The sequence below is a fragment of the Cotesia glomerata genome, linkage group LG3 (assembly GCF_020080835.1).
Source record: "Cotesia glomerata isolate CgM1 linkage group LG3, MPM_Cglom_v2.3, whole genome shotgun sequence".
NCBI lineage: Eukaryota > Metazoa > Arthropoda > Insecta > Hymenoptera > Braconidae > Cotesia > Cotesia glomerata.
Window position 1 is genome coordinate 1278153 of NC_058160.1, and position 24647 is coordinate 1302799.

At 29.8% G+C, this 24647-nt stretch overlaps 4 protein-coding genes across 6 annotated transcripts; all 4 read right to left on the minus strand.

Moving 5' to 3' along the window:
- Positions 1 to 566: 566 nt before the first annotated feature.
- Positions 567 to 6431, minus strand: LOC123261626. Of its 3 annotated transcripts, XM_044723323.1 has the most exons (4): positions 6248 to 6431; positions 1255 to 2055; positions 966 to 1086; positions 567 to 857 (listed from the first exon to the last, which is right to left on the minus strand). In XM_044723323.1, exons 1-4 carry the CDS (start codon positions 6296 to 6298, stop codon positions 631 to 633), a joined length of 1200 nt encoding a protein of 399 aa, XP_044579258.1. In that variant the 5' UTR covers positions 6299 to 6431; the 3' UTR covers positions 567 to 630. The 3 variants fall into 3 exon arrangements, with proteins under 3 accessions (XP_044579258.1, XP_044579257.1, XP_044579256.1); XM_044723322.1 differs by lacking the exon at positions 966 to 1086 and having other exon boundaries at positions 567 to 878; positions 1095 to 2055; XM_044723321.1 differs by having other exon boundaries at positions 966 to 2055.
- Positions 6432 to 9482: 3051 nt separating this feature from the next.
- Positions 9483 to 11392, minus strand: LOC123261629. Its single transcript, XM_044723327.1, has 3 exons — positions 11202 to 11392; positions 10730 to 11126; positions 9483 to 9537 (listed from the first exon to the last, which is right to left on the minus strand). The coding sequence occupies exons 1-2, from the start codon at positions 11247 to 11249 to the stop codon at positions 10731 to 10733; spliced, it is 444 nt and encodes a 147-aa protein (XP_044579262.1). The 5' UTR covers positions 11250 to 11392; the 3' UTR covers positions 9483 to 9537; position 10730.
- Positions 11393 to 13988: 2596 nt separating this feature from the next.
- LOC123260448 lies at positions 13989 to 14850 on the minus strand. The gene is made up of 2 exons (XM_044721548.1): positions 14707 to 14850; positions 13989 to 14477 (listed from the first exon to the last, which is right to left on the minus strand). Exons 1-2 carry the CDS (start codon positions 14755 to 14757, stop codon positions 13989 to 13991), a joined length of 540 nt encoding a protein of 179 aa, XP_044577483.1. The 5' UTR covers positions 14758 to 14850.
- Positions 14851 to 18748: 3898 nt separating this feature from the next.
- LOC123261627 lies at positions 18749 to 22725 on the minus strand. Its single transcript, XM_044723324.1, has 2 exons — positions 22618 to 22725; positions 18749 to 19719 (listed from the first exon to the last, which is right to left on the minus strand). The coding sequence occupies exons 1-2, from the start codon at positions 22660 to 22662 to the stop codon at positions 18808 to 18810; spliced, it is 957 nt and encodes a 318-aa protein (XP_044579259.1). The 5' UTR covers positions 22663 to 22725; the 3' UTR covers positions 18749 to 18807.
- Between the last annotated feature and the right edge of the window lie 1922 nt (positions 22726 to 24647).

Here is a 24647-nt window from a genome sequence, read left to right on the forward strand (position 1 = left end):
GAGAGGGGGCGTCGTGTCCCAGAGAAAAAAAAAATTTTTTTTCGATTTTTTGCAAAATTTCGACTGATTCATTCGAAATAGACGGAAAATAAATGAATTTGATGATTAAAAGCCACAAAAAGAAAAAACCGACTTAAGGGGGCCGTCGTGCCCCAGGCTTCCCTACTAAAATTATTTTAGTCCAAAAATTTGATGATGATATTTCGGCTGCCCAATTTCAGAACACAGTAACTAACATTTCAAAATTGTTTTCAATTTTTCTTATTAAAAAAAAGTTTGCAAATTGATGAAAAATTTGATTTATGAATAGAAAATACTTGAATGTAAATATTTTTAGCAAAAAATACTTGAAATTAAGGTCTTAAAGTTGTAAAAAATGCAGCGATACTAGAAAAAATTTTGCAGTTACTGTGTCTTAAAATTGGGCAGCCGATTTTTGATCATGTTAGAAACACAAAAAAGTTATTTTTTGTGGGTACTAATAATAAGGGAAATTTTAAATAAAATTTCAAATACTGATGAATAATAGTCTTTAAAAAATTTTATTAGTATAGTAGGATCTTTATAAAACCATAAAGCAGTCGATAGCTTGCTTAAATTAGTTACTATGATCTTCGCAATGTTTTGAATTTAGCGAGCTTGAGACTGATGTTTATTACGGACTTGATCGAAAAAGCTATGTACTTGCTCAAGTGGATTCGATTCTGTAAAAGTTTTAATAATTGGTGAAGTTGGAGTAGTTTGAACATATTCAGGAGCAGAATTATCAATATCAGCTTCAAAAACATCATTGCCAAGATAAGGTTTCGAACCAACGGTATTAGCGTCAATTTCATGACCATCTCCATTAGGAACAACTTCATGATCAGCAGGATTATCACCAGTTCCATCACTAGCTCTACTGTCAATAACTACAGGACCAATAGGATTAGAATTAGTATTATGACCGGTATCTTTATCAACAACTTCATGACCAGCAGGATTATTAATAACTCCATCACTAGATCCATTGGCAAAAACTACAGGATCAATAGGATTAGAATTAGTATTATGACCGGCACCATTATCAACAACTGCATGACTAGCAGAATTATTAACAACTCCAGAACCAGCTCCATTGGCAACAACTCCAGTATTAATAGGATTAGAATTAGTATTATGACTGGCACCATTATCAACAACTCCAGAACCAGTTCCATTATTAACAACTTCATGATCAGGGAGATTAGCATTAGTATCATGACCATGATTAGCTTCTGCTCCCTCAACAGGATCAGGCTGCAACGCTTTTTGTTCTTTAGCAGCTTCAAGGCTCAACTTCAACGAATCAGCCAAGTCTTTAAGTTCTTGAGCATACAAGTTCTTCTTCTCCTCAAGATCGCCAATTTTCCTGCTCGTCTCGTCAACATAAGTCTGCTGCAGTCTTTTCAGCTGAGCCTCATAGTTCTGAAGGTTGTCCGTGAACTGCTGGGTCATAAATGCGGATACTTGGGCCTCTACTCCCCTCCGAGCTTCCGAAATGATTTTGGCCATTTGGTGTTCTTCTATTTGGCGCCAGTAATTAGCGGACTCGGATTTGAAAGCATCTTGCACTACAATTATCAAATTGGCATTTAGCTCGCCGATTTTCTGGTCAATCGACTGTCGCAGGCTGGCCGCTTTGGCCTCCAAGCTGCCATTGAGACGCTCGGCCTGGTCAATCAACTCCTTGATGTGCTGGTCTTTGACAGAATTTATCATACGATTGAAGAATCCTGATGTACTTTCGCTGGCTTGATTCATTTTGGCTTTCGAATCAGCTTCTATTTTCGTGAGGTTAGTCATTAACTCTTTAGTCACATCTCTGGTTGCATTTTTTATGACGTAAAGGAATGTTTTTGTAATAAGATACGAGTTTCTGTTTATTTCTTTGATTTCAGCGCGTATTTTGTCCAATTCTTCGCTTGTAATTATCTCTGCCAACTGACGGAATGGTCTTAGTGAATCTCTTTCCGCCTTTGATAGTAATAGTTGTTGATCGAAAGCACTACTGGGTTTAAATCTAGCCAAACATCCCTGTAATGATAAATTAATTTATTACTTATTATGTTATCATAAATTGTTCAATGAACTTATGAAATATGAAAAAAAATCATGCAAAAGTTTATGACCCAGATTTTACTTTTTGTATTTGAGTATTTTGGTTTATTTTTATTAATTATTTAAATATTAATAGAAACAATTATTATGATTATTATTTAATTATTGTATTCATTTAGTTAATAATAATATATTGTTGTTACCAAAGTTATGATTAAATTAAAAAATTAAGCGTGTGAAAAATTATTTTGAAGCCAAGCGAATTAAGCGAGCAAAAGAAACGAATTGTAAAAGAAATTAAAAGAATAACAAATTATTACTCGGTAAGAACTTTTCTTTCCCGAGAACAATTTAGTATGGGAAAGCGGCGAATGGATATAAAATGAAAGAAATGACGATTATTATTTTGTAAGAAATAATTTAGGTAAGCGAAAATTTTATAAGTCCCAAGCGAGATTTAGTATGGGAAATCAACGAATGGATATATAATGAAAGAAATTGCGATTGAAATAATAAAGAATTGTGAATTTGACGAAGCGAATGGATGGATAATGAAAGAAATGACGATTATTATTTGAAAGAATTGTGTTTGGGAAACTAGTTAGTATTTTGTAGACCGCGTTTTTGAGTTTGAACCGTGAATATGTGTGAAAAGAGTGTTCTAATGTATTGTTTATATTGTTCAATTTGCTTATATTGTTTATATCGTTTATTAACATGATCAGGCCAATAAAGAGGTTTCCTTTTTCTTTGATTTATTTAAAATCAAGTGTTTTGTTTATATTTTGTTATTTATAATGTGATCCCCGTTTATGACCCTGGACTCCGGCGAGCAAATTTCGAGCCGGGGATTTATTAGAATAAGTTTGATTAAAAAACGTGGACGTTACAAGTTGGTTCAAAATTTATTGCAATTACTTGAACAATTTTTTTTTTAGACACTAAATTTGAACAGGTTTTATAGACTTTTTTCAACAAGACTGTTTTTTGATTAGAAACTATAAGAATAAATTTTATTTCGTAATAATTATTGGAGCGTAATTCAGTTTTTAATGATTTTTTAATTGTATCCACAGATTAGGTCGAATCTGGCGCCAAGTTCCGTTCAAATCTGCTGTAAACGGAGCGCCAGACTACCGACTGTGTTTACTGTAAGCAGAACGGTTATTTTGAGGTTGCAAAATTTTATTTAATTCTACGGTACTTTTTTTTCCTAAATTGTATATTATAACAGTAATTCATACTTTATTTGACTGTTATTAATTAATTATATTCACTTATAACAATTAATCTACTTGAAATTATAAAATTTAATCAGCACAAACTATAGCAACGCAAAAATTTCGATCCTGACTTTTTTTCGATGGGCAAAGTGATCTGCCACAGACTAAATAATTCGAGAATGCATAGTAATCCTTCATTAGATGGGAAACTACAGTTAAAAAAAGATCCAAACAAAAACAGTTTCACTGTAAAAAAATCGCGCCAAGTCCACGTTCATAAGACTATTAGGAAAAAAAAAATTTTTTTTTTTTTACAAAAAGATACAAAATAAAAAAATTAAAAAATCTAAGTAACCGATATGATTGTTTATGATTTTCGGAAATTAAAAAAAATCTTATTGTAAATTTACAAATTAAATAAAAATTTTAGAACGTATTTAGTGTGCGTGGTTGCAAAATATTTTACTTTTAATGAAATTCGTAAAATCTATTTATTAGGACTTTAAAAAAATTGAAATGCACAATGACGCACACCAAGTACGTTCTAAAATTTTTTTTTTAAATTTACAATAAGATTTTTTTTAATTTCCGAAAATCATAAACAATCATATCGGTTACTTAGATTTTTTAATTTTTTTATTTTGTATCTTTTTGTAAAAAAAAAAAAATTTTTTTTTTCCTAATAGTCTTATGAACGTGGACTTGGCGCGATTTTTTTACAGTGAAACTGTTTTTGTTTGGATTTTAGTATTTTTTGTAATTATAATGAAAATTTACAATTGGTACCAACTTAAATCTCGCGTTGGCAGCATTTTTTACTGCAAACTATCCTCTTGAAGCTACAGCTTATGTAGATATAATTCCAGTGCACCCTGGCGGCCGTAAATGTAAGCTGTGAATTACTTTTTTAACTGTAGTTGCGTATCTATAGGAGGATTACTACACATTTTTATTTTATCTAGTCTGTGGCGCTGACCTTTCTCCATCAAAAAAAAGTCTGGATCGAAATTTCTGAGCGAGCTATAGTATGTGATGATAAAATTTAATAATTTCAAGTAAATAAATTATTATAAGTGAATATAATTAATTAATACGGTGAAATAAATTATGAATCACTGTTATGATAAACGAATTGGGTAAAAAAAGTACCGTAGAATTAAATAAAATTTCGCAACCTCAAAAAACCGTTCTGCTTACAGTAAACATAGTCGGTAGTCTGGCGCTCCGTTTACAACGGATTTGAACGGAACTTGGCGCCAGATTCTACCGAATCTGTGGATATTTCACAGCTTGCATCTACACCCGCCAGGGTGCGCTGGAATTATTTTTACATAAACTGTAGTTTCAAGGGGATAATTTGCTATAAAAAATGCAACCAACGCCAGATTTAAGTTGGTACCAATTGTAAATTTTTATTATAATTACAAAAAATACTAAAATCCGAACAAAAACAGTTTCACTGTAAAAAAATCGCGCCAAGTCCACGTTCATAAGACTATTAAGAAAAAAAAAATTTGTTTTTTTCTTTACAAAAATATATAAAATAAAAAAATCCAAGTAACCGATATGATTGTTTATGATTTTCGGAAGTTAAAAAAAATTTTGTTATAAATTTAAAAATTAAGAAAAAAATTTTGGAACGTACTTGGTGTGCGTCATTGTGTATTTCAATTTTTTTAAAGTTCTAGTAAATAGATTTTACGAATTTCATTAAATGTAAAATATTTTGCAACCGAGCACACTAAATACGTTCCAAATTTTTTCTTTAATTTTTAAATTTGTAACAAAATTTTTTTTAACTTCCGAAAATCATAAACAATCATATCGGTTACTTGGATTTTTTTATTTTATATATTTTTGTAAAGAAAAAAACAAATTTTTTTTTTCTTAATAGTCTTATGAACATGGACTTGGCGCGATTTTTTTACACGCTTTATATTAGCTTCACTTGTATGTCAGTTTGTTTGTTTGTCAGTTTGTCAGTATGTCAGTAACTCTCCGTGGGTAATCTGCGCGCCTGCGGCCTTCCTTGGTTCTGGTAGCCGTTTCTCAGGCTCGCTCTCCGAAATCGAACTCTGATTCCCCGTATTTATAATATTTATAAATAATTATTTTGTATTAGCTTCACTTGTATGTCAGTATGTCAGTATGTCAGTATGTCAGTATGTAACTCTCCGTGGGTAATTTGCGCGCCTGAATATTTTTGATAATCAACAAATAATAGTTTAAAAAAACTAAAAAATCACGCTTTTATAAATAAATCAAACTAAAAAGTAAAAAAATAATAGTTTAAAAAAACTAAAAACACGATTTTTATAGAAAACCAAGCTAAAAAAAAGAAAATAAATTTAAATTAAGAATAGTGTTAAAATTTCAATAAATATAAATTAATAATAGTGTAAATAAAAAAATGTATTTTATTTTAAAAAAGCGTGGGGTGCTTTTTAAGATATTATCAAAATGATAATCACTCTACTCATATCTGTCAATAAAATATTTATAACTATTGACACCATGCACCTCACGCTTTTTTTAAAATAAAATACATTTTTTTTATTTACACTATTATTAATTTATATTTATTGAAATTTTTAACACTATTCTTAATTTAAATTTATTTTCTATTTTTTAGTTTGGTTTTCTATAAAAAGCGTGTTTTTAGTTTTTTTAAACTATTATTTTTTACAGTGAAACTGTTTTTGTTCGGATTATTTTAATCATTAATTATTAGTAATAATTTAATATGTGAGTATTTGCGAGAAAAAATTTTAATCTATATTTGATAGTGAAGAAACATTCTGATTTTTCAATTGCGTATTCCATGAAAAATATTTTATAGTAACAAAAAACGATTATATAAAACAATGGACTAACAGAACATTGAAAATATAAAAAAAAAATAAATTCAGCAATTTCTTCATAACACAAAAATATATTTAACTTACTTGAGATGTTAAACTCGCTAGAAAAATCAGACAAAAAATCGCAGAATTCATTTTCGCTGTGTTGTTTCAACGTTGTTTTCTGAGTAACTAAACGTGGATGTAAAAAAAATTTCACACGTACTAACTTACGTTATAATTAAAAGTTCCGACGTAGTCAACTGTAATTGATTTTTAGCTATTAATGACTGAGGTCATTGAATTATTTGAAAAACTAAAAAACAAGATTACAGGAGTACAAAAACACTTCGCTTGTTGGCTGTAATTCAAAATAATTATCAATGTTAACGATAATGATACTTGGAAATTAATTTTAAGAGCTATTAAATAAGATATTTCTTTAATGCATTTTCAGTGTAATTAGGTGCAAATAATGGTGTTTAAAAAATTGAACGTACTGCCTTAAAAATTATTGTTTTATTTACGATTTTCCAAAGAATGTCATTATAATATTATTTAGGGGTGGGGAGGGGGGAGGGGGCAAAATAGGGTAACCCCAAAATTTCGTAAAAAAAATTTTTTCTTCCAAAAAGCTCTTTTAGCTTTCTAAAATATATTTTAACGTCATTTCCTACAATTTCAGAGGAAAAAAATTTTTTTAATTAAAAAACACGAAAAAATTTTTTTTTTTTAATTTTTTTGGTATACAGTAAAAAAATTTTCGTCAAATTTAACACAAATATTTGTATTACTGACTGTTTTTACACAAACTAATGTTAATTCTACATTCTAGTGTGTTAACTCAATACATGAGAATGTAAAATTCTACACACTAGAGTGTAATTTGCTACACAAACATTTTTACACTTTACACATTGACGAAAAATTTTTTACTATGCAGTAATTTTTATCGTCATTGTGCATCGTACTAATTTTTTTTTTCACATCTAAGATTTTTTTTTCTAAATTTTTAAGTTCTCTCTTTACAAATAAATAATTAAAAAAAAAAAAAATCGGGAAGTCATTGGTTCCATGCCAGTTTTCGAAAATCAAGTTCTAATCTGATCTCCACATTTTTAAGGTTTTAGGAAGTAGCTCTTAATATTCCTACGAGGATTTCTATCAGGGTATGTGTGTGTGTGTGTGTGTGTGTGTGTGTGTAAACCTCTCATAACTTTTGAGCAACTCCACTGATTTGAACGACAATCGCGTCATTCGATAAGGTTCAGCGAATCTTAGACTTCCTCATAAATTTAAAATAACTTTTTTCTTTTAACAGCTTTTAAACAGATGTAACGATCAATTCCAAAATCTAAACAGTTCTTTAATCAAACAGTTCACTAATTATTTTAAAAAAGTATGTTTTTCAAATAACATCGAATTTATTCTCGAATTATTTTTGATGGCATAATTTAACTATGAATGCTTAGAAAACTGAGTCAGAGGCCGCCAATTTCTTCAAAATCATTTGGTGCGCTTGTGAGATATTTAATTTAAAAAGTAAGATCTTCAGGCCTACAAGATTATTCAACTTGAAAAAATTTTCCTGAATTCTTAAACCAAGAAAGAGACAAAGGCAAAGATAAAGTACATTTGTACTGTTTAACAATAATTTATTTATTTAAATCGAATAAATAGATATGTACTTGATTCTAGCATCTCTTACGTTTTTTGAATTTAATTATTTATTTGTAGAAATACTTCTGTTTTATCATTTTATAAATGTGTTGCATTATTTTAGAATTTCATTATTTAATATTTGTTTATTTTAAATTGTTTAACTTTCAAGTTCTATTTTTTTTATCTGTTTCATATTCGTAAAGTTCATTTCTCATTTAATATTTAATTTTGATTATCTAAAAATTATTTAAAACTTGCAATATTAAAATTCATTTAGACATTTAAGATGAAAAATAATCTGTTACCAGAATATTTAAATAGAACTATTGTTGATAATGAACATAATTATAATACAAGATATAAAAATAGACTACTAGTACAAAGAACAAGAACTGTGAGTGCTCAAAAAACAATAAATGTGTATGGTTTTTCATTATTTAACAAGTTAAATATAGACACAAAAAATGCAAGAAATTTAGTAAATTTTAAAAAATTGTTAAGAGAAGAAATAAGAGAAGGAAAAATTTAAAATGTAGACGGGAAGCAAGTGTTGATCTGTAATAAAAGATCTAAGATCTTTTATAAAATTTTTTATTTTTATATTGTATATATTTGTAGCTTAAAGCTAAATAAAGAAACTATTATTATATTATTATTATATTTGTCTCAACACTCAAAATTCTGTACTTAAGTTACTCTAAAATCTTTTGGTTTAAAATAAATCTTCTTATCTAATATTCTTTGTCATTACTTAAGTATTTTTTTATTTTAAGTATAAGTGAGTTTGCTTACGTATAACAAAACTCCCATTTATCTATTTAATCTCTTAAATGTACCTGGGCCCAAACTAATTACGGGAAATTCCCTGGGCCTCTTACAGGAGTCGAACGAGACACTTAATGATCACACTCGAATTATATTTTACAATCGTTAAAAAATGCAATAAAATCATACTCGAATTTTTTATAATTAATAAATATGTAAAGAAAAATTCTTTAGATAACAAAATAAATATTAATGAATAAATCTTTTTATTAAATTTAAATAAAAACCCAGAATCTATTATTCATCCCTTTAAAGTAATTAAAGTGTTAAGTATTTGATTTGATTAAAGTGTTAAGTATTTGATACAAAAATTTTTAACACAAATTTTTTACCGTACAACCTTTTTTTTCATTCAACTTTAAACACTAGGAAATTCTATAAATTTTGAATAAAAAAAAAATACATAAATTTTTTTTTTCTATAAAAATTTATTATATTAAAATACGTCGAAAAAATTTAAAAGAACAACTCGTAATCATACCACAAAATACAGTAACAAAAAAGTGACTACAATTAACAGAACCACTATTAATTTTTGAAATATTAACAACTTTTTCCGCTGGACTTTTAGTTGTGCTCTGCCTAACAATGTCTATAGGCTTTCTTTCCTTTAATTTTCCGGATTGATCTTTGTAAAGTTTGAAACTTGGAGTGATCGCAGGTACATCTAACATAGTTAAGTCTGCTTTGGGATATTTTTCATCAGAATTATCTTCGACATCATAATTTGACCGAACTGTAATAGGAAGTTGGTTGAGAATCGAATTTTCAAAATCGTAGAATTCATTGTCGATATATTTGTCGTATTCAAAAGTTAATTTTGAAGAATTCAATTGGTGAGTTTTTTCTTCTATGACTGATGTAAGAGCGATTAAATTGGTTACATTCGAAATTTTTTCCGCGAAAACCTGCTGTATTAATTGAAAAATTAATTTTTTGTGATTCAAGGTCAAATATTCATTTAATAAGAGTTTAAAAATATTTTAAAGCTTACCTGAAAATTACAAACGACGGAAAAATAAATTAAACATAAAAATTTAGTTAACATTTTATTTATTTTTGAAGAATTAAATATATTAATTTAATACTCAACAACGCTTATAAGTTTAAAACGATCGTGTTCATAACGGTCTTAAGAACATTCTATTAAGTTTAGTTAAACAATGATTGATACTAGTGTAGTAAAAACAACTGATAAAAGTAAGTAATGATATGATAGATAATAAATGAATTTAAGGTAAATTCTCAATGATTGGTAAATATACTTGTAATAAGAATAAAACAAAAATTAAGGTAAATAATTATAAGAATAATGAAGCTACATTATCAGCTCGATACATATATTGTAATATTACTAGAAAATCAAACGCACTTTGCGTGCTTCCGTCGAAATGTTTGTTATCGACAATTTAATAATCAATATTTTTATAAATTTAACTCTTTAATATTTAACCGTTGCCATAGTAACCGTTGCCAGGGTGACAGTTGCTATGGTAACCGTTGCTATGGTTATCATTGTCATAGTAACCGTTGTCATGGTAACCGTTGTTATAGTAACCATTGCCAAAGTGATCACCATAGCAACGAAAAGCGACAACAATGAAAACGTCACATCAACTTTTTAATAAAGGATTATTATATTAAGCCAGCTTAAGCCATTTAACAAATTTTAATTATACACCTTAAAGTTAATAAGTATCTTTCTCATCATTTATTTAGGTGACAATTAAATTTAACTCAATGAAATTAAAATTAATTTTATGATAGTTTAAATGGTAGAGCACCTTACATATAATCGTAGAGACCCAGGTTCGACTCCTGGCTTGATTCTTATTTCTCAAAATTATTTTTTAAAAATAATCTTTGTTTTTAATGACTTGCAAAATTTATTTGTCGAATTTTTAAAATGAAATCTCAAAAAAAATTTATGTCGGATGAAATTAATAATAAACCCTATTATTATAATTTAGCGCCAAATAATAATTTAAAATTCAAATTTCCTTTAAAAAATTCAATAGTTTATTTATTATTGCAATAATAATAATTATTATTAACAATCGATGTACACACAACTTAGCAATTATAATTATTTCTTCTCACCCTATTCTATATAACTTCCAAGAAGATTACTAACAGTATCAGTCAACTCAGTTTCACCCGGAATAAAATTATTATCTTTTTCAACTTTCGGCAACCTTGCTCTGTTTTTTCTATTTTTGCTTTCAGTATCCAAGTTATTGCCCATAGAACTCAAAATTCTACTTGAATGAATTTCAATCAGATCATTCACTACAGATAGTGCCGAAAGTACATCAATATTAGACTCTCCCTCCAAGAATTTTAAGTACAAAGTCAAATCTTGGAGCATATTTGAAAATTTTTCTCCCACGGGTTGATCTGATTTGTCACTCGGTACACTGGTTTTCTGATTAGGTGCGCTATTTTGGTCAATGTACCCACTAGATCGAGGATGTTGCGGTTCGAGTGGGACCATTGCCTGCTAAAAAAAATTTTTTTAAATAAAAATTCGGCCTATAAGGTTAAAATATAAAAATAATTTATAAAAACTTACCTGCGAAACGGAAATAACAGCCAAAATACAACACAGTAAAATTTTCATGGTCACAATTTTTTTTGTTTCGAATAATAATAAATTTATATTTCTTTTTTTTTAAACGTCTAACTGCTGCATGTATAGAAACACAACTTAAGAACTTTAATTTTTAAAGTAATTAGGCTTCGTCGAGGTATTAAAAATATTCTACAGACGCATTTCATTCAATGACGTCAACGATAAAAATGATTAGGTCGTTAAAATTGACATTATTTTTATAAATTCTTTTATTAATAATACGACACCATTTTGGATTATTTTTAACAAAGATATCTGCGTTATAAATAGTATATTGTGTGACTAGGGATGAAACAAAACGATTTCAGACCAGAGTGAAGTTGCCTGCCCGAGCGAAGCGAGGGCTGGCATCACTCGGTCTGAAATCGTGTTTCATCCCGCGTCACACATTATATTTTTCATATAAGTTGCATTAAAAATGCTAGTTTCAATGTCTGGAGCCAACCAGAACTAGATAGTTTCAGACGAACAGCGAAAATACCATTTTATTATGAAACTTATAATAAAATAGAAAGTAATAGTTTATTTTTTACCAAACATTATTCGTAAATTGACAAGTTTTCTTTTATCATTCTTATTTATGCTTAATAACAGAATTATGATATGTCAATACAGTTAACGGTTAGAATGACAATTATAAAGGTATTTTCTCACCTCCGGGCGGAAAGCGTCAATTTTCCTCCCGCTGCGCTAAACGAAAATGCCGCTTTCCGCCTCCGTCGAGGAGAAAAATAGTATACACACCACGGGCAGTAAATAAGAAAGCCTCAGATCACATGTTTATTGACCTCGGCTTCGCCTCGGACAACAATTACATGTGATCTGAGACATTTCTTATTTTACTGCCCTATATGTGTAATATACTAAAAATAAACAAATAATTGATAGGATTGAAAATAAAGCTGCAACTTCACCTCGCGGACAGAAAATCGTCATTTTCTGTCCGCCGGGAAAAAATAATTGATACCTGCCCGGCACAGTCGCATTGGTCTGAAATTGTCTAGTTTCGGTTGGCTCAACAGGCATTGAAACTCACATTTTCAATGCAGGTTATATGAAAAATTATTTTTTTGGTTCAAAAATATTTCTCTTGATTCAAATTAATTTTTTTTTCAATGATTAGTACACGGAAAAAAAATTTCGTTCTGGTAACGTAACTGTAGAGTTACCACAACTAGACACAGTTCACTGTTCGTTGTAGAGTTACAGTAACAAAATGTTATTTAGTTCTGATAACTCAATGTTGTTGAGCTCTCAGAGCTCTACGGGATTGTTCTCAGAGCCAAACGGTATAGTTGGGAGCGCTCTACGTTGCGCAGTAGTCGAGTGCGCTGACATATTTCATAACCTTCTAAAATGACAAACAGAATTATTTTGTTACTCATCCATATTATTAAAAATATATGAGGACAATTAAGTTCCCAATTTATTTATTTAAGGAAATAGGTTTTTTTTTTGTGAAATTAAATTTCGTTCGAACAGTTTTGTATTTATGGTTTTTCAAGGTTCATTTGCAGTGACTGTTAATTTAATTTATCAGTTGAATATATTGTGATAAGTAATAAGTTATCGGAATATATTAAAAAGACCCCGTTTAACACAAAATAAAATTTGTTTTCGTTTATTTATCTTTTCTTGTGCATATACGGTAGTGATTTTATGTCCAATATTCATTGATATAATTAAAAAAATAAGATAATTTTGTGACTACCATATTTTTATTTTACAAATAATTTTTATTTGTAATATAAGTTCTATTATTATTTTATTTCTATTATAATACTATTCTTATTTGTCATATACAATTATTGTTAGCAATATAAATTCATTCTGCCGCATTTATTCATTAAATTATCAATGCTAAATCGTAAAAAAAATTACTAAGCAGACTGCCAAAAATTTGCTATAGTCTCAGAACGATCCTGTAGAGTTGTGAGAGGTAAATAACGTTTAGCTCTCAGAGCTCAACGATGTAGAGTTGCAGGAGCCAAACGGTATTGTTACTATAAGAATACGTTAACCTACTGGAACTTTTTACAACTAACTAACTACTATAGAGTTCCTATAGCAAAATTTTTTTCTCCGTGTAACTAAATTAATAAGCTACTCAAAATCTTCAAATAATAAGCTAGAATGTGATTTTTCTTTTTATAGTTCTTCTCAATTCTGGTCGGTTATATAAGAACAGTACAGGGAATAAGAATGGGATTTATATTTTACGGCCTAGGCCGTAAAAAATTGCCAGTGAAGTATAGAGTCTTTAAAAATCAGTAGCTTTGAAAACGCAATCCAATGATCAAAAGTTAAACTTACCAAGTGAGTGTAACAAAAAATAAATTTTTATGATTTGATTAAAAAAAATTTAAAATTGAAACGCCACACTGAGAAAAAAAAATTTCTCGGCTCAAGAATCGTTTAAAATAAATTTTGGTTTTTTGACAAAAGAATATCAATATCTATTTTGATAATAAAATGTTGGCTTTAATTTTGATAGATTAACAAACGAATAGGTTCACTTGAATTAAACAAAAACTTTTTTTTTTCAGTGCAAATTATCCGAAATGTTAGATAGAAATTCTTAAAATTTAATTCTCATTTAATTTCATCAAAGATTTATTAAAAACGTAATATGTTATAATATAATACATTTGACAAAAATTATTACAAAAAAATTCAATTTTACAAAAAATATTAATAATAAATCTTAAATATGATTAGTAAGGAAATTTATCCAATTTTTGAATATTTAATGCTGGGGTCCTTTGAAGCGACTTCGAACATATTCGGTGCAGAGTAAAGAGTGCTATTTTGGAGGTAATTCAAAAAAGTAGCAATAGCGTTCTCGAGTTTAGAGCCTTGTAGAATAAAATCAAGGTCCGTTTCAAATTTCTGCGGGGCTTCGGTTTTATTGACAGTGATTGGTGGAGTTACAAAACTGTTAGTTGTAAAACTGTAACTCGGAGTATCATCAAAAGTTGTGGGTTGATATTGATGATAGCTTGTTAGATTATGAGTCATTATCTCCAAGTGTCTATTAACGACGTCACTAATAGTCTTGACAGCAGCTTCTACGTTGACTTTCCTCGCTTGAGATAAGATGTTTACAACTAACACCAAATCTCCAATCAGGTTTGACATCTGCCGTTTCATTGGATCCTTGATCAAGGGATACGATGCGAGAGTTTCATTTTTTTGAGGAAGTGGATTGCCAAATATCTAGTAAAGAAATTTTTTCTAATTTAAGAAAAAACTTTTTTTTATTTTATAAGATCTGTGATTTATAAAAAGCGGAATAAATAATAACAATTATTATTTATTCAACTTTAATCTACGCCATATTTTTTCTGCTCAACACTACTCTCTTAAAATAAATTAATGAAATTTTAGTGACTCATTTTAAGAGAGTGTTTTTTAGTAAAAATTTTGGTTTAAAAAGAAAACTTACTTGTATTGTTGGAACCACAATAACAATCAGACAAATTAGTAATACATTCATAGTAGCAACGTTATTCAGAACTTAGTCAATAAAAACTATTGTTTTTTTTTTTTTTTTTTTGTAATGACAGATGAAAAATAAAAATTTATGATATCTATTAATTTAATGTTCTAGTACTGACGTTCTTTTTTGTTTTTTTTTCGTTAGATATCAATATAATTGAGAATGACAAAGAAAAAAAAACCTATTTTTATAATTTAGTAATTATCGTTAATTACTAAGTCGTCAGAGACGTTTTACAAGTTTACTTTAGTATTTTTCTTTTGGAAATAAAAATGAACGAAAAAAAAAGGATTTGAATAGTTAAAACAAATTTTATTTCTAAAAACTTGTTTTAGTAGTTAATTAAACGCTAATTTGCCGAAAATAAAAAAAAAACTTACAATTTAGGATACTATTTAAACCGTTAAATAAATAAATCACAGTCGAAAATCGGCCCGACAAGTATTAGGCAAATATAAAAGTAGAAGAGTAGGTATTCCGTCTTCGCTTCCCCCTCCGTGTCGCGTACTCCGAGCTCTATTCCCGCCTGGCCCTTCTTGCTCTGTCGCCCTTTCTCACTCTTGCGCCCAGGCTAGGTCATACCCCTCTTTCTTCGGAAAGAAAAGTGGTGAACCTGTTTACCACTTTTCTTCATGCCTCGGGGTGAATTTCTTTGCCCAGTCCTCCAGTCGGTAGGCGGTCAGCTTCAATACTGGGGTCAGCTGGTTGCGGGTCTGTGTGGCCTTCTAGATCCGGCCTTGCTGGTCGTACGCGTTGAACGACCGCTTGCTCTTCTGTCCTGGTAGAAACAGGCGGCTTTGTACGTTCTCCAGGGGTGTCAGGGTAGCGTTCACTCGGTCTAGCAGCGTCTGTATCTTTCGAGGCCCAGTGAACAAATCCCCCGGTTTATCTGAGAACGATTGTGGGTAGTCCTCCAATCGTGGAAACTCCGGACAGACCCACTCGTTATGCTGGTCCGTGTCATCTGGCTGCGTCGATTTCTTCGCCGCGGCTGCTACTGTCCTGGGCCTTGGAGGTACTTTCAACGAGATCTTCTTTTGCAGTACCGCTGCGTGACTAATTGGCCCTTTTTGTTGGGGACTGCGTCTCGGACGTGGGCCCGGATGGAAAGTGTCGCATCCCTTCTTCTCATTTGCAGGTTCCGCAGCAGGTACGACGACATCGGCAGGTCTCACTGGTTCATCGGCGGTTTCGGCAGCAGGATCCTCCTTGGTCGGTACCCCAAGTTCATCATCATCGACTTCCATCGGAACACCAGGTTCGTCAGCAGGCATAACCGGATCAACCGGTTCAACATCAGGGACGACAACTGGTTTGATATCTGGTTCAGCCAATTCAGCAACTTCAGCAACTGGATCGATGATTGGTTCAGCCACGGCAGGTTTCGTTGGTGCAGCGATCGACTGGGGACTGCGTTTTTGACGTGAGCCCGGGTCGACAACGTCGGCGGCCCTCTTGTCAACCTTGGTTTCTGGCCTTCTGGCCAGTTTTAGCAAGCTGGCCGTGATTGGCCTGATCAGCGTCTTGGGCCTCCTTCGTTTAAACGGGCCGTGGTGGGTCTGTTTTACTGTTGTGGTCCCAGAAGTGATCGACTTGGCTGGCAGTCGATCCAGTCTTTCGAAGCCGGGATTGGCCGGATCATAGGGCTCGTGGACAGCCGTTGTGTCTTTTCCGGAGCTAGGGCTCGAGGACGTGGTTGGCTCAGGTAGGTGGCTGAGGACGACGTGAAGTGGTCTGCGCAGCATCTCCTCCAACAACCATATTTCCTCCTCTTCGGTGAATTGGTAGTCCATTTTATACAATCTAAATATTAAATAAAATAAAACTAGTGACTAGACCGTTAGCAAGACCAGTTTTGACGTTACTTTTAAAACAAAATGAGACTTTAACATTTTCTATGAGAACTTTGGCATTTGTTTGACGTGATTTGACTCATAACCCCGTACAGACATTTCGATTTTAAGAAACTACGTGATAGGCTACTTCGGTGGTAAAATTGAACAACGTTTTCAATCTAACCCAGTCTGAATTTGCAACTTAATTCTATCAGTTTTCTGGCGTTCCGTTTTCAACCCGGTTCTCCGGCGGCAGAAACTAATTTTGCCTTTTTGGCCATAGCTCGGGTTACACGGCGCGGTCCCAGGGTTTCATCTAAATCCGGTTCAGGGTTTTCGCGGTCAATTTGTTCACGGTTAGGATTTCCATGGTCAGCTTTCGGGGGATTTCCTTCATGAAAGGGTTTCAAGTCTTTAATGTGCGCGACGAAAGTTTTACCGTCTTTCGTGACCTCGTATACTGAGGGTCCGACGATATTGGAAACTTGTTTTAGTAGTTAATTAAACGCTAATTTGCCGAAAATAAAAAAAAAAACTTACAATTTAGGATACATCAAACTTTGAGCTGGAAATTTTTTTGAAAAATTATATTTTTCGCTCATAACTATGCTGTTTTTGCGACTGTTAAATAAACTAAAATAAAAAAAAGAGACTTTTTTTTTAAAATGTGCAATTTTCTAATGTACTACTACATGTTGCGTTAGCTGGTAAGTTGCTTGTAAAATAAATAATAAATTTCAAAAGTTTAAAAAATTTTTTTCGTGTTATTTAAAATTAAAATGGAAATTTTCGATTTATGACCTTTAATCCTTTAACGCTGATTTGGCCCTAAGTGACCCTCGGGCACCGGAGTAGGGAGCGTGTAAAGTAAATGTAGAAGAGGGCGTTTCACCAAGAGTGAAGGAAACGCCCAGAAGTCTCAAAGGGTTGAATATAAATATTAAAAGCTCAAATTTAAACAATCCCCATAGAAAGAAAATATAAAATTATATTTTAAATGTATTAAAAATCTATAACAGAGAAACAGGCTTTGCAAAACCAAAAGGGCGTATAATTTTTTTTTTTTGGTGCCAATCGTTTTGTAAACATGTTCTAAGCCTAAAAATGAAAATAAAATTTCCAAAGCCAAAAGGGCGTATGTCTCAAGTTATACGCCCTTTTGGCTTTAGAACACTGAAAATTTAGTGATCTAAAACCAAAAGGGCGTATAATTTTTAACTTCCGTTAAGGTGTTTTTCATTCTATACAGACATATTATGGATTTTAACTCCAATTTTACGCAACGGAATCGGTGGTTTGAATTTTTAGGCGAGTAGAGCATACCTACGCTCGCGCTAAAAGCATACAATTAAACAAAAATATATCATTTATTGCAGCTATAGCGGGCAAGAAATTATTATAATAATCCGAAGTTAAAAAATACTAGAAAAAACTAATATCAAAATACGGAAAGTTTATTGGGGTACAATTCCTGCACCTTCTCTACGTACATCTTTTACATTTTCGTCTGAAAAAAAAGAAATTTATAAAAAATATGAACATTCTAGTACCCGAAAAAATTTTTAATTCATATGCTTGTTTAATCATTGGTCTGTCCAAGATGATGAAAATTTGAAGTTACTACCATCGAAAATGTTGACTTTTTAAAAAAGTCCTTCTCCGGACATTTTTGAAGACTGTTTTTCGAAATTTTGAAAAAATCCTGATTGTTTTTTATACGCTCTTTTGGCTTTAGACCAATAATTTCCTAAAGCCAAAAGGGCGTATATCTTAAGATACGCCCTTTTGGCGTTAGTACGTCAAAAAATTTTTTTCTGTAGATCTTTACGTTTCGAGCGATCCTAGAAAGAATGGCAAAAAAAAATTTTTTTTTAAGCCCTTTTGGCATTAAAATTCTTTGAAATATTGAACCGAATTTTCACAAAAATTTTTTTGTTTTTAAGTTTTATTGATCAATTATAATGAAAAAAATGAAAAATATTAAATGATTAACCTTACTACGTTTAATTAAATGAAATTAATTACTCTAATGTTACTAAAATCTAGTGACATATGACAATTTTTAGGATTTATTAATAAATACATTTATTACAAATAAAATTCATTAAAAAATTAATCCATACAAAAATTGCAAAAATGACAATAAATTTTTAAAAATTAATCTTCAATTTATTTATTTTCAAAATACAATACGTCTTTTTCTAAAATTCGATCAGAAATCGTCATCTCTGGGCAGCTGCATTTCCTGCTGGTCCAGCAATCTCAATTCCTGCAAATATTGCTGCTGCTGCGGATTAAAAAATCTAAAATATTTTTCAGGTATTTCTTGATCAAATGTGGCATCAAGGAAAAATCCTTTTTCCAGCAGATCAATTTGATTTTTTAGCCAGGATAATTTTTTTATGTACTGGGATAATTGATCGTATTGATCGGCTTGATGGGCTGCATTAGCACCAGCTCGATTGGCTGTAACAATTCGATCGGCTGTATCAGTTCGATCGGCTTGATCATAGGCATAGCTATCAAAATCTCTCGAACGTTCGGTAACAGGATGACGAGACTTAATAAACTCGACAGTATATTTGGGAAGAGGCTTCAGAGTTTTCTTAGGACGAACAGTTTCTTTTATTCCCTCTATATAATTACGAACAAGGGGGTGGTTAATATCGTGAAGCTCTTTTGAATATGAATTGAAATTATTTTTAACAGCAGGAGGGCTCAAAGTAGCCTCCTCTTCTGGCTCAAAATGAACTTGATAATTATTTTTGATGATGAAATTTTTCGGGTTCGCAGAAGTGTCGCGATGTTCCATTGCTTTCCTCTCTTCATCAGCGAAAGTTGTCTTTTTGATAAGGGATTTATTTTGATGAGTTGCATTGAAGGGCGACAATTTTACGCTTCTTGTTGATGGTACTTCATCATGGACAATATTTTTTGGATCGACTATTTCTTGTAAACTTCCCATAACACGGTATATTAACGACTTTACTTTGTTGCTAGAAACATTGTTATTAGTCACATTGTCATTTAGTTTCTTCAAATCCGAAAGGGCTTCATCAATGCTGCTGATAACTGGATCTTCATCAGTGCTCGGTGACGTTGTCACGATTGATAAAGAAAACACCTATTCAATTAATTATTTACTAATTAGCTTGTTTTAATGATTTTTATGTATACAGTAAAAAATTTTTCGTCATTGTGTAAAGTGTAAAAATTTTTGTGTAGAATATTACACTCTAGTGTGTAAAATTTCACACTCTCAGGTGTTGATTCAACACACTAGAATGTGGATTTAAGGAGGTACTGTGCAATATCGCTTTTTTTACAATATTCTTCAATTTTTGAATACGCGTACTTTTAAGTGTCCTCTACACGAATAAATTTTTTTTAATAGTCCTTGTGGTGCTAATTTTCGAAATATTAGCAATTAAAAATCATACATTTAACATGTATTCCCTATTCAGACCGTAGTTAGAGTGAGCATTTTATTGAATAACAATCGTACTTTTCTTAGGATTTTTTTTTAAAACTGAGAATATTTAATTGAAGTTATAACAAGTATTTTTTATCAAAAATAACACAAACGAGCGGTATTTATTTTTTTATAAGAAATGTTTGAAGTTAGTGACTTTCGATATTTTACGTGAGTGCAAGTAAGTGAACGATAGTTTGTAAAGAAAGGCAGCACTAGTGCGTGAGAAAGAAACCAATAGCCGTAACCTATTGGTGTATTTTTCTTGCCGCAATACCTCCTTAACATTAGTTTGTGTAAAAACAGTCAGTAAAAACACTGTAAAAAATTTGCGGAGTGAACGCGGAGTGAATGAAGAGTGAATGATTTTTAATTGATTCACTCCCAGCGGGAGTGATATTTACTCCGAGAAGGAGTTAATTTTTATTAATAATAAAATTCACTCCGCATTCACTCCCAAAATAAATGAATTTAGAAATAAATAAATTTTGTAAAGAAAATATTTTTATGAACCTTTTTTATATTTAATTATTAAAAATTTAATTTATTATTTTTAATAATATTTCATTTTAATTATTATTATAATGTTTTTATTTATTTTTTATTATAAATTAATTATAATTAAAAATTGTCTAAAAAAACCATGTAGATATATATATATATATATATATATATATATATATATATACTAACGGACCCGACAAACGTTGTCATGTACACACGTCTTAAATTTAGAAATTTTAGGAATGAGCTTGTATAGTTAAAAACATCATTAGTTAACAATATGCAATGGGCATTCTTCAATAATTAACATTTTCGTAAATATAAGCCCATTCTGATTTTATACTCATCAAGAGCTTTCATTTGAGTAGCCACATGCATTTTTGACATATTTTATATATTTATATATTTCACAAATACCATATATACAAAATATATAAAAAATGTTATGTGGGTACTCAAATGAAAGAACTCGATGAGTGTAAGATCAGGATGAGCTTATATCTTTCAAAACTTCAATAATTAAGAAATGACATTGTATCTTGTCAACTAATGATATTTTTAAAGATATAAGCTCATCCCGATGTTACACTCAACAAGACCTATGTCTTGAGTACCCACATCAATTTTTCATATATTTTATGTATTTATATATATATATATATATATATATATATATATATATATATATATATATATGTATATATGAAAAATATATCAAAAATGCATGTGGGTACTCAACTGAAAGCTCTTGATGAGTATAACATCGGAATGAGCTTACATCGTTAAAAACATCATTAGTTAACAAAATACATTATCATTCGTTAATTATTAACATTTTCATAAGTATAAGTCCATTATGATTCTATACTCATCGAGACCTTTCATTTGAGTACCCACATGAATTTTTTCATATATCTTATATATATGATATTTATAAAATATATGAAAAGTGCATGTGGGTAGTCAAGGTCAACAACAATTTATAAATAAAAAATCTATTAAATAAACATTTTCTCGTGGACTGAATTGTGAATCTAAACCATTCTGGAATCCACCGGAAGACACACAAAAAATTTCATTAAAATCGGTCCAGCCGTTTAGGAGGAGTTCAGTGACAAACACACGCACAGAAGAAATATATATATAAAGATTAATTTTGATATTTTTTTGTAAAACGAAAATTCATCCTCATTTTATTTAGTTTAAAAACTCCGAACGCGGATGTTTTTCGGAGTGAAATTTGAAATCACTCCGAAATCACTCTGAAATCACTCTGCAAATAAAAACTCTGGATTCACTCCCTACACTGATAGAAGGATTTGTTTATAGTTAAAAATATTTGTTAATATTTAACAAATCATTTATTAGAGACCACTTTTTAGTCCTTAACAAATATTTCTTAGTATTTAAAAAGATTTATTAATATTTAATAAATGAATATCTGATTTATTAAATACAAACAAATCATTTTAAACACTAAGAAATATTTGTTTGATACTAAAAAATGATCTCTAATAAATGATTTGTTAACTATTAACAAATATTTTTTTAATACAAATAAATCCTTCTATCAGTGTACGCGGAGTGATTAATTACTTCACTCCGGAACTCCCAGTGATGGGAGTAAAATGGGAGTGAAATTCACTCCGGATTTTTTACAGTGTAACACAAATATTTGTGTTAAATTTTTTTTATACACATTAATATATATATTAATGTTAATATATTTTTTACACTTTTTTTATGCACATTTTTATAGAAAATAATAGATTGAAAAATTGTACATCAGAAAATTTTTATACGATATGTAAATTTTTTTTTTAATAAATAAATGCAACGTAAATTGACGTTTTAATCAGCAAATTATATAATTTAATTTTGAAAAATTCTCCAGTGATGATAAAAAAGTGAATTAAAATTTTTTTATTTAAAAGTGCAAATTTCTAGTGCATGCATATTGTTTATGTCTAAAATACTAAAATTTTAAAATAATACCCTTCTAAAAAATGAAAAATAATTTTCTAATTAAAACGATATGAAACTTACTTGACATGCCAAAGCGGCAAAAAAACAAAGGAAGAAAATCTTCATTGTGCTTCTTAACTTTGTGAATGCTTCTCGGTGTTTACAATTTATAGAGTTAATATTTCTCAGCGACTCAATTTATCTCCAGTTTACGGAAGTATCAACGAAGGTGGGGGAACTGTGAATTATTATGGGTGAGGATGGTCGTAGGGTCGCGGGAAGACGTGAGATAAATACTCACGTGATTTTTAATCTGAATTTTTTCATACAAGAAATATAATTTAAATGTTAGAAAAATTGTAACTGATAACAAAAGTTTCCTTATATTTTTTACAGAAAATTATTTAACATATTGATGCATGTTGATTTATGATCACAACTGTTCATCTTATTTTTAAGAATAAGAAGAATGTATTTTATGCCTTATTTAATATTTTTATTTAAAATATGAATAATTATTTATTTCAAAATTTTTACAGCAAATTTTTTTAGTAAAAATTTAGTTGAAAAAAAATTTTTTATGACCTTCAAATAAAAATTTATTCTAGCGCTGATATGTCTCTAATAAAAACTAATAACTATGATAATTATTTTTTTTTCAGGTAATTATGTGTCATTAAGTGTTTTAAAATTTTAGTACACAGCAGATCATTAAAACTTTTTGTTAAAAAACAAAGTCATTAAAATCCAAACTCGCGTTACTATAATTATAGTTCGTTAATGATAACATTGTTGTTTCAAATTAGTAATGTCTTTCATTGTCTCCGAAATAAAGATAGTAAAACAAACATAATTTGATTAATGTTATCAATTATATATATAGCATTTTATAAAAAAACTTGACAAATATCGATTAAGCGGTAAGTAGAATTAATTTTTAAATTAAATTTCTTAAAAAAAAACTTTAGTTCAGTTTTTTTTTTCACATTAACCGTTCCGTCGGAAAATTCGAAGAAAAAATTTGATTTTTATTTGCTAAAATAAATAAAATAATGTTCATCAGTTGTAAATACTTCTGAATAGTTATATTTCTTACAGTAAAATTAAATGCCTTTAATTTATAGAAAATTGATATAAAATCCTAAATTTTTTATTTATTTCAAATAATAAATTTTTTTAATTAAAAAAAAAGTAATCAAAATTTAAATTTTCAGGGAATTTTTTTTTTCTAATATAGATTTTGTAGCGGCTTAAACTTTGCCGACTTAAAAAAAAAAATACAGTAGCGCTCAAAAGTATTTTAACAACATTATACAGTAGTTTTTTTCAACAATTTTAAAAAACTTTAGAGCCACTATTTTCCTAATATTTAAAAAATTAAACTTTCTTTTGTTACAAACAAGGACCACTTTGACACTATTTTGTAAATTATTCAAAAGCTGTTAAGGAGGTATTGCGGCAAGAAAAAGACACCAATAGGTTACGGCTATTGGTTTCTTTCTCACGCACTAGTGCTGCCTTTCTTTACAAACAATCGTTGACTTACTTGCACTCACGTAAAATATCGAAAGTCACTAACTTCAAACATTTCTTATAAAAAAATAAATACCGCTCGTTTGTGTTATTTTTTATAAAAAATACTTGTTATAACTTCAATTAAATATTCTCAGTTTTTAAAAAAAATCCTAAGAAAAGTACGGTTGTTATTCAAAAAAATGTTCACTCTAACTACGGTCTGAATAGGGAATACATGTTAAATGTACGATTTTTAATTGCAAATATTTCAAAAATTAGCACCGCAAGGACTATTAAAAAAAATTTATTCGTGTAGAGGACACTTAAAAGTACGCGTATTCAAAAATTGAAGAGTATTGTAAAAAAAGCGATATTGCACAGTACCTCCTTAAATCCACATTCTAGTGTGTTGAATCAACACCTGAGAGTGTGAAATTTTACACACTAGAGTGTAATATTCTACACAAAAATTTTTACACCTTACACAATGACGAAAAATTTTTTACTGTGTACATAAAAATCATTAAAACAAGCTAATTAGTAAATAATTAATTGAATAGGTGTTTTCTTTATCAATCGTGACAACGCCACCGAGC

What these genes read in the sequence shown, in the direction of transcription:
- LOC123261626 (XM_044723321.1), bottom strand. Translation starts at nt 6,298, where the DNA reads ATGAATTCTGCGATTTTTTGTCTGATTTTTCTAGCGAGTTTAACATCT. An exon ending in TAGCGAGTTTAACATCTCAA is followed by an intron (nt 2,056 to 6,247) that starts GTAAGTTAAATA and finishes TTATCATTACAG; the next exon opens with GGATGTTTGGCTAGATTTAA. An exon ending in TAATCCTGCTGGTCATGAAG is followed by an intron (nt 858 to 965) that starts TTGTTGATAAAG and finishes CTGATCATGAAG; the next exon opens with TTGTTCCTAATGGAGATGGT.
- LOC123261629 (XM_044723327.1), bottom strand. Translation starts at nt 11,249, where the DNA reads ATGAAAATTTTACTGTGTTGTATTTTGGCTGTTATTTCCGTTTCGCAG. An exon ending in CTGTTATTTCCGTTTCGCAG is followed by an intron (nt 11,127 to 11,201) that starts GTAAGTTTTTAT and finishes TTTTTTTAGCAG; the next exon opens with GCAATGGTCCCACTCGAACC.
- LOC123260448 (XM_044721548.1), bottom strand. Translation starts at nt 14,757, where the DNA reads ATGAATGTATTACTAATTTGTCTGATTGTTATTGTGGTTCCAACAATA. An exon ending in TTGTGGTTCCAACAATACAA is followed by an intron (nt 14,478 to 14,706) that starts GTAAGTTTTCTT and finishes TTTCTTTACTAG; the next exon opens with ATATTTGGCAATCCACTTCC.
- LOC123261627 (XM_044723324.1), bottom strand. Translation starts at nt 22,662, where the DNA reads ATGAAGATTTTCTTCCTTTGTTTTTTTGCCGCTTTGGCATGTCAA. An exon ending in TTGCCGCTTTGGCATGTCAA is followed by an intron (nt 19,720 to 22,617) that starts GTAAGTTTCATA and finishes TTAATTGAATAG; the next exon opens with GTGTTTTCTTTATCAATCGT.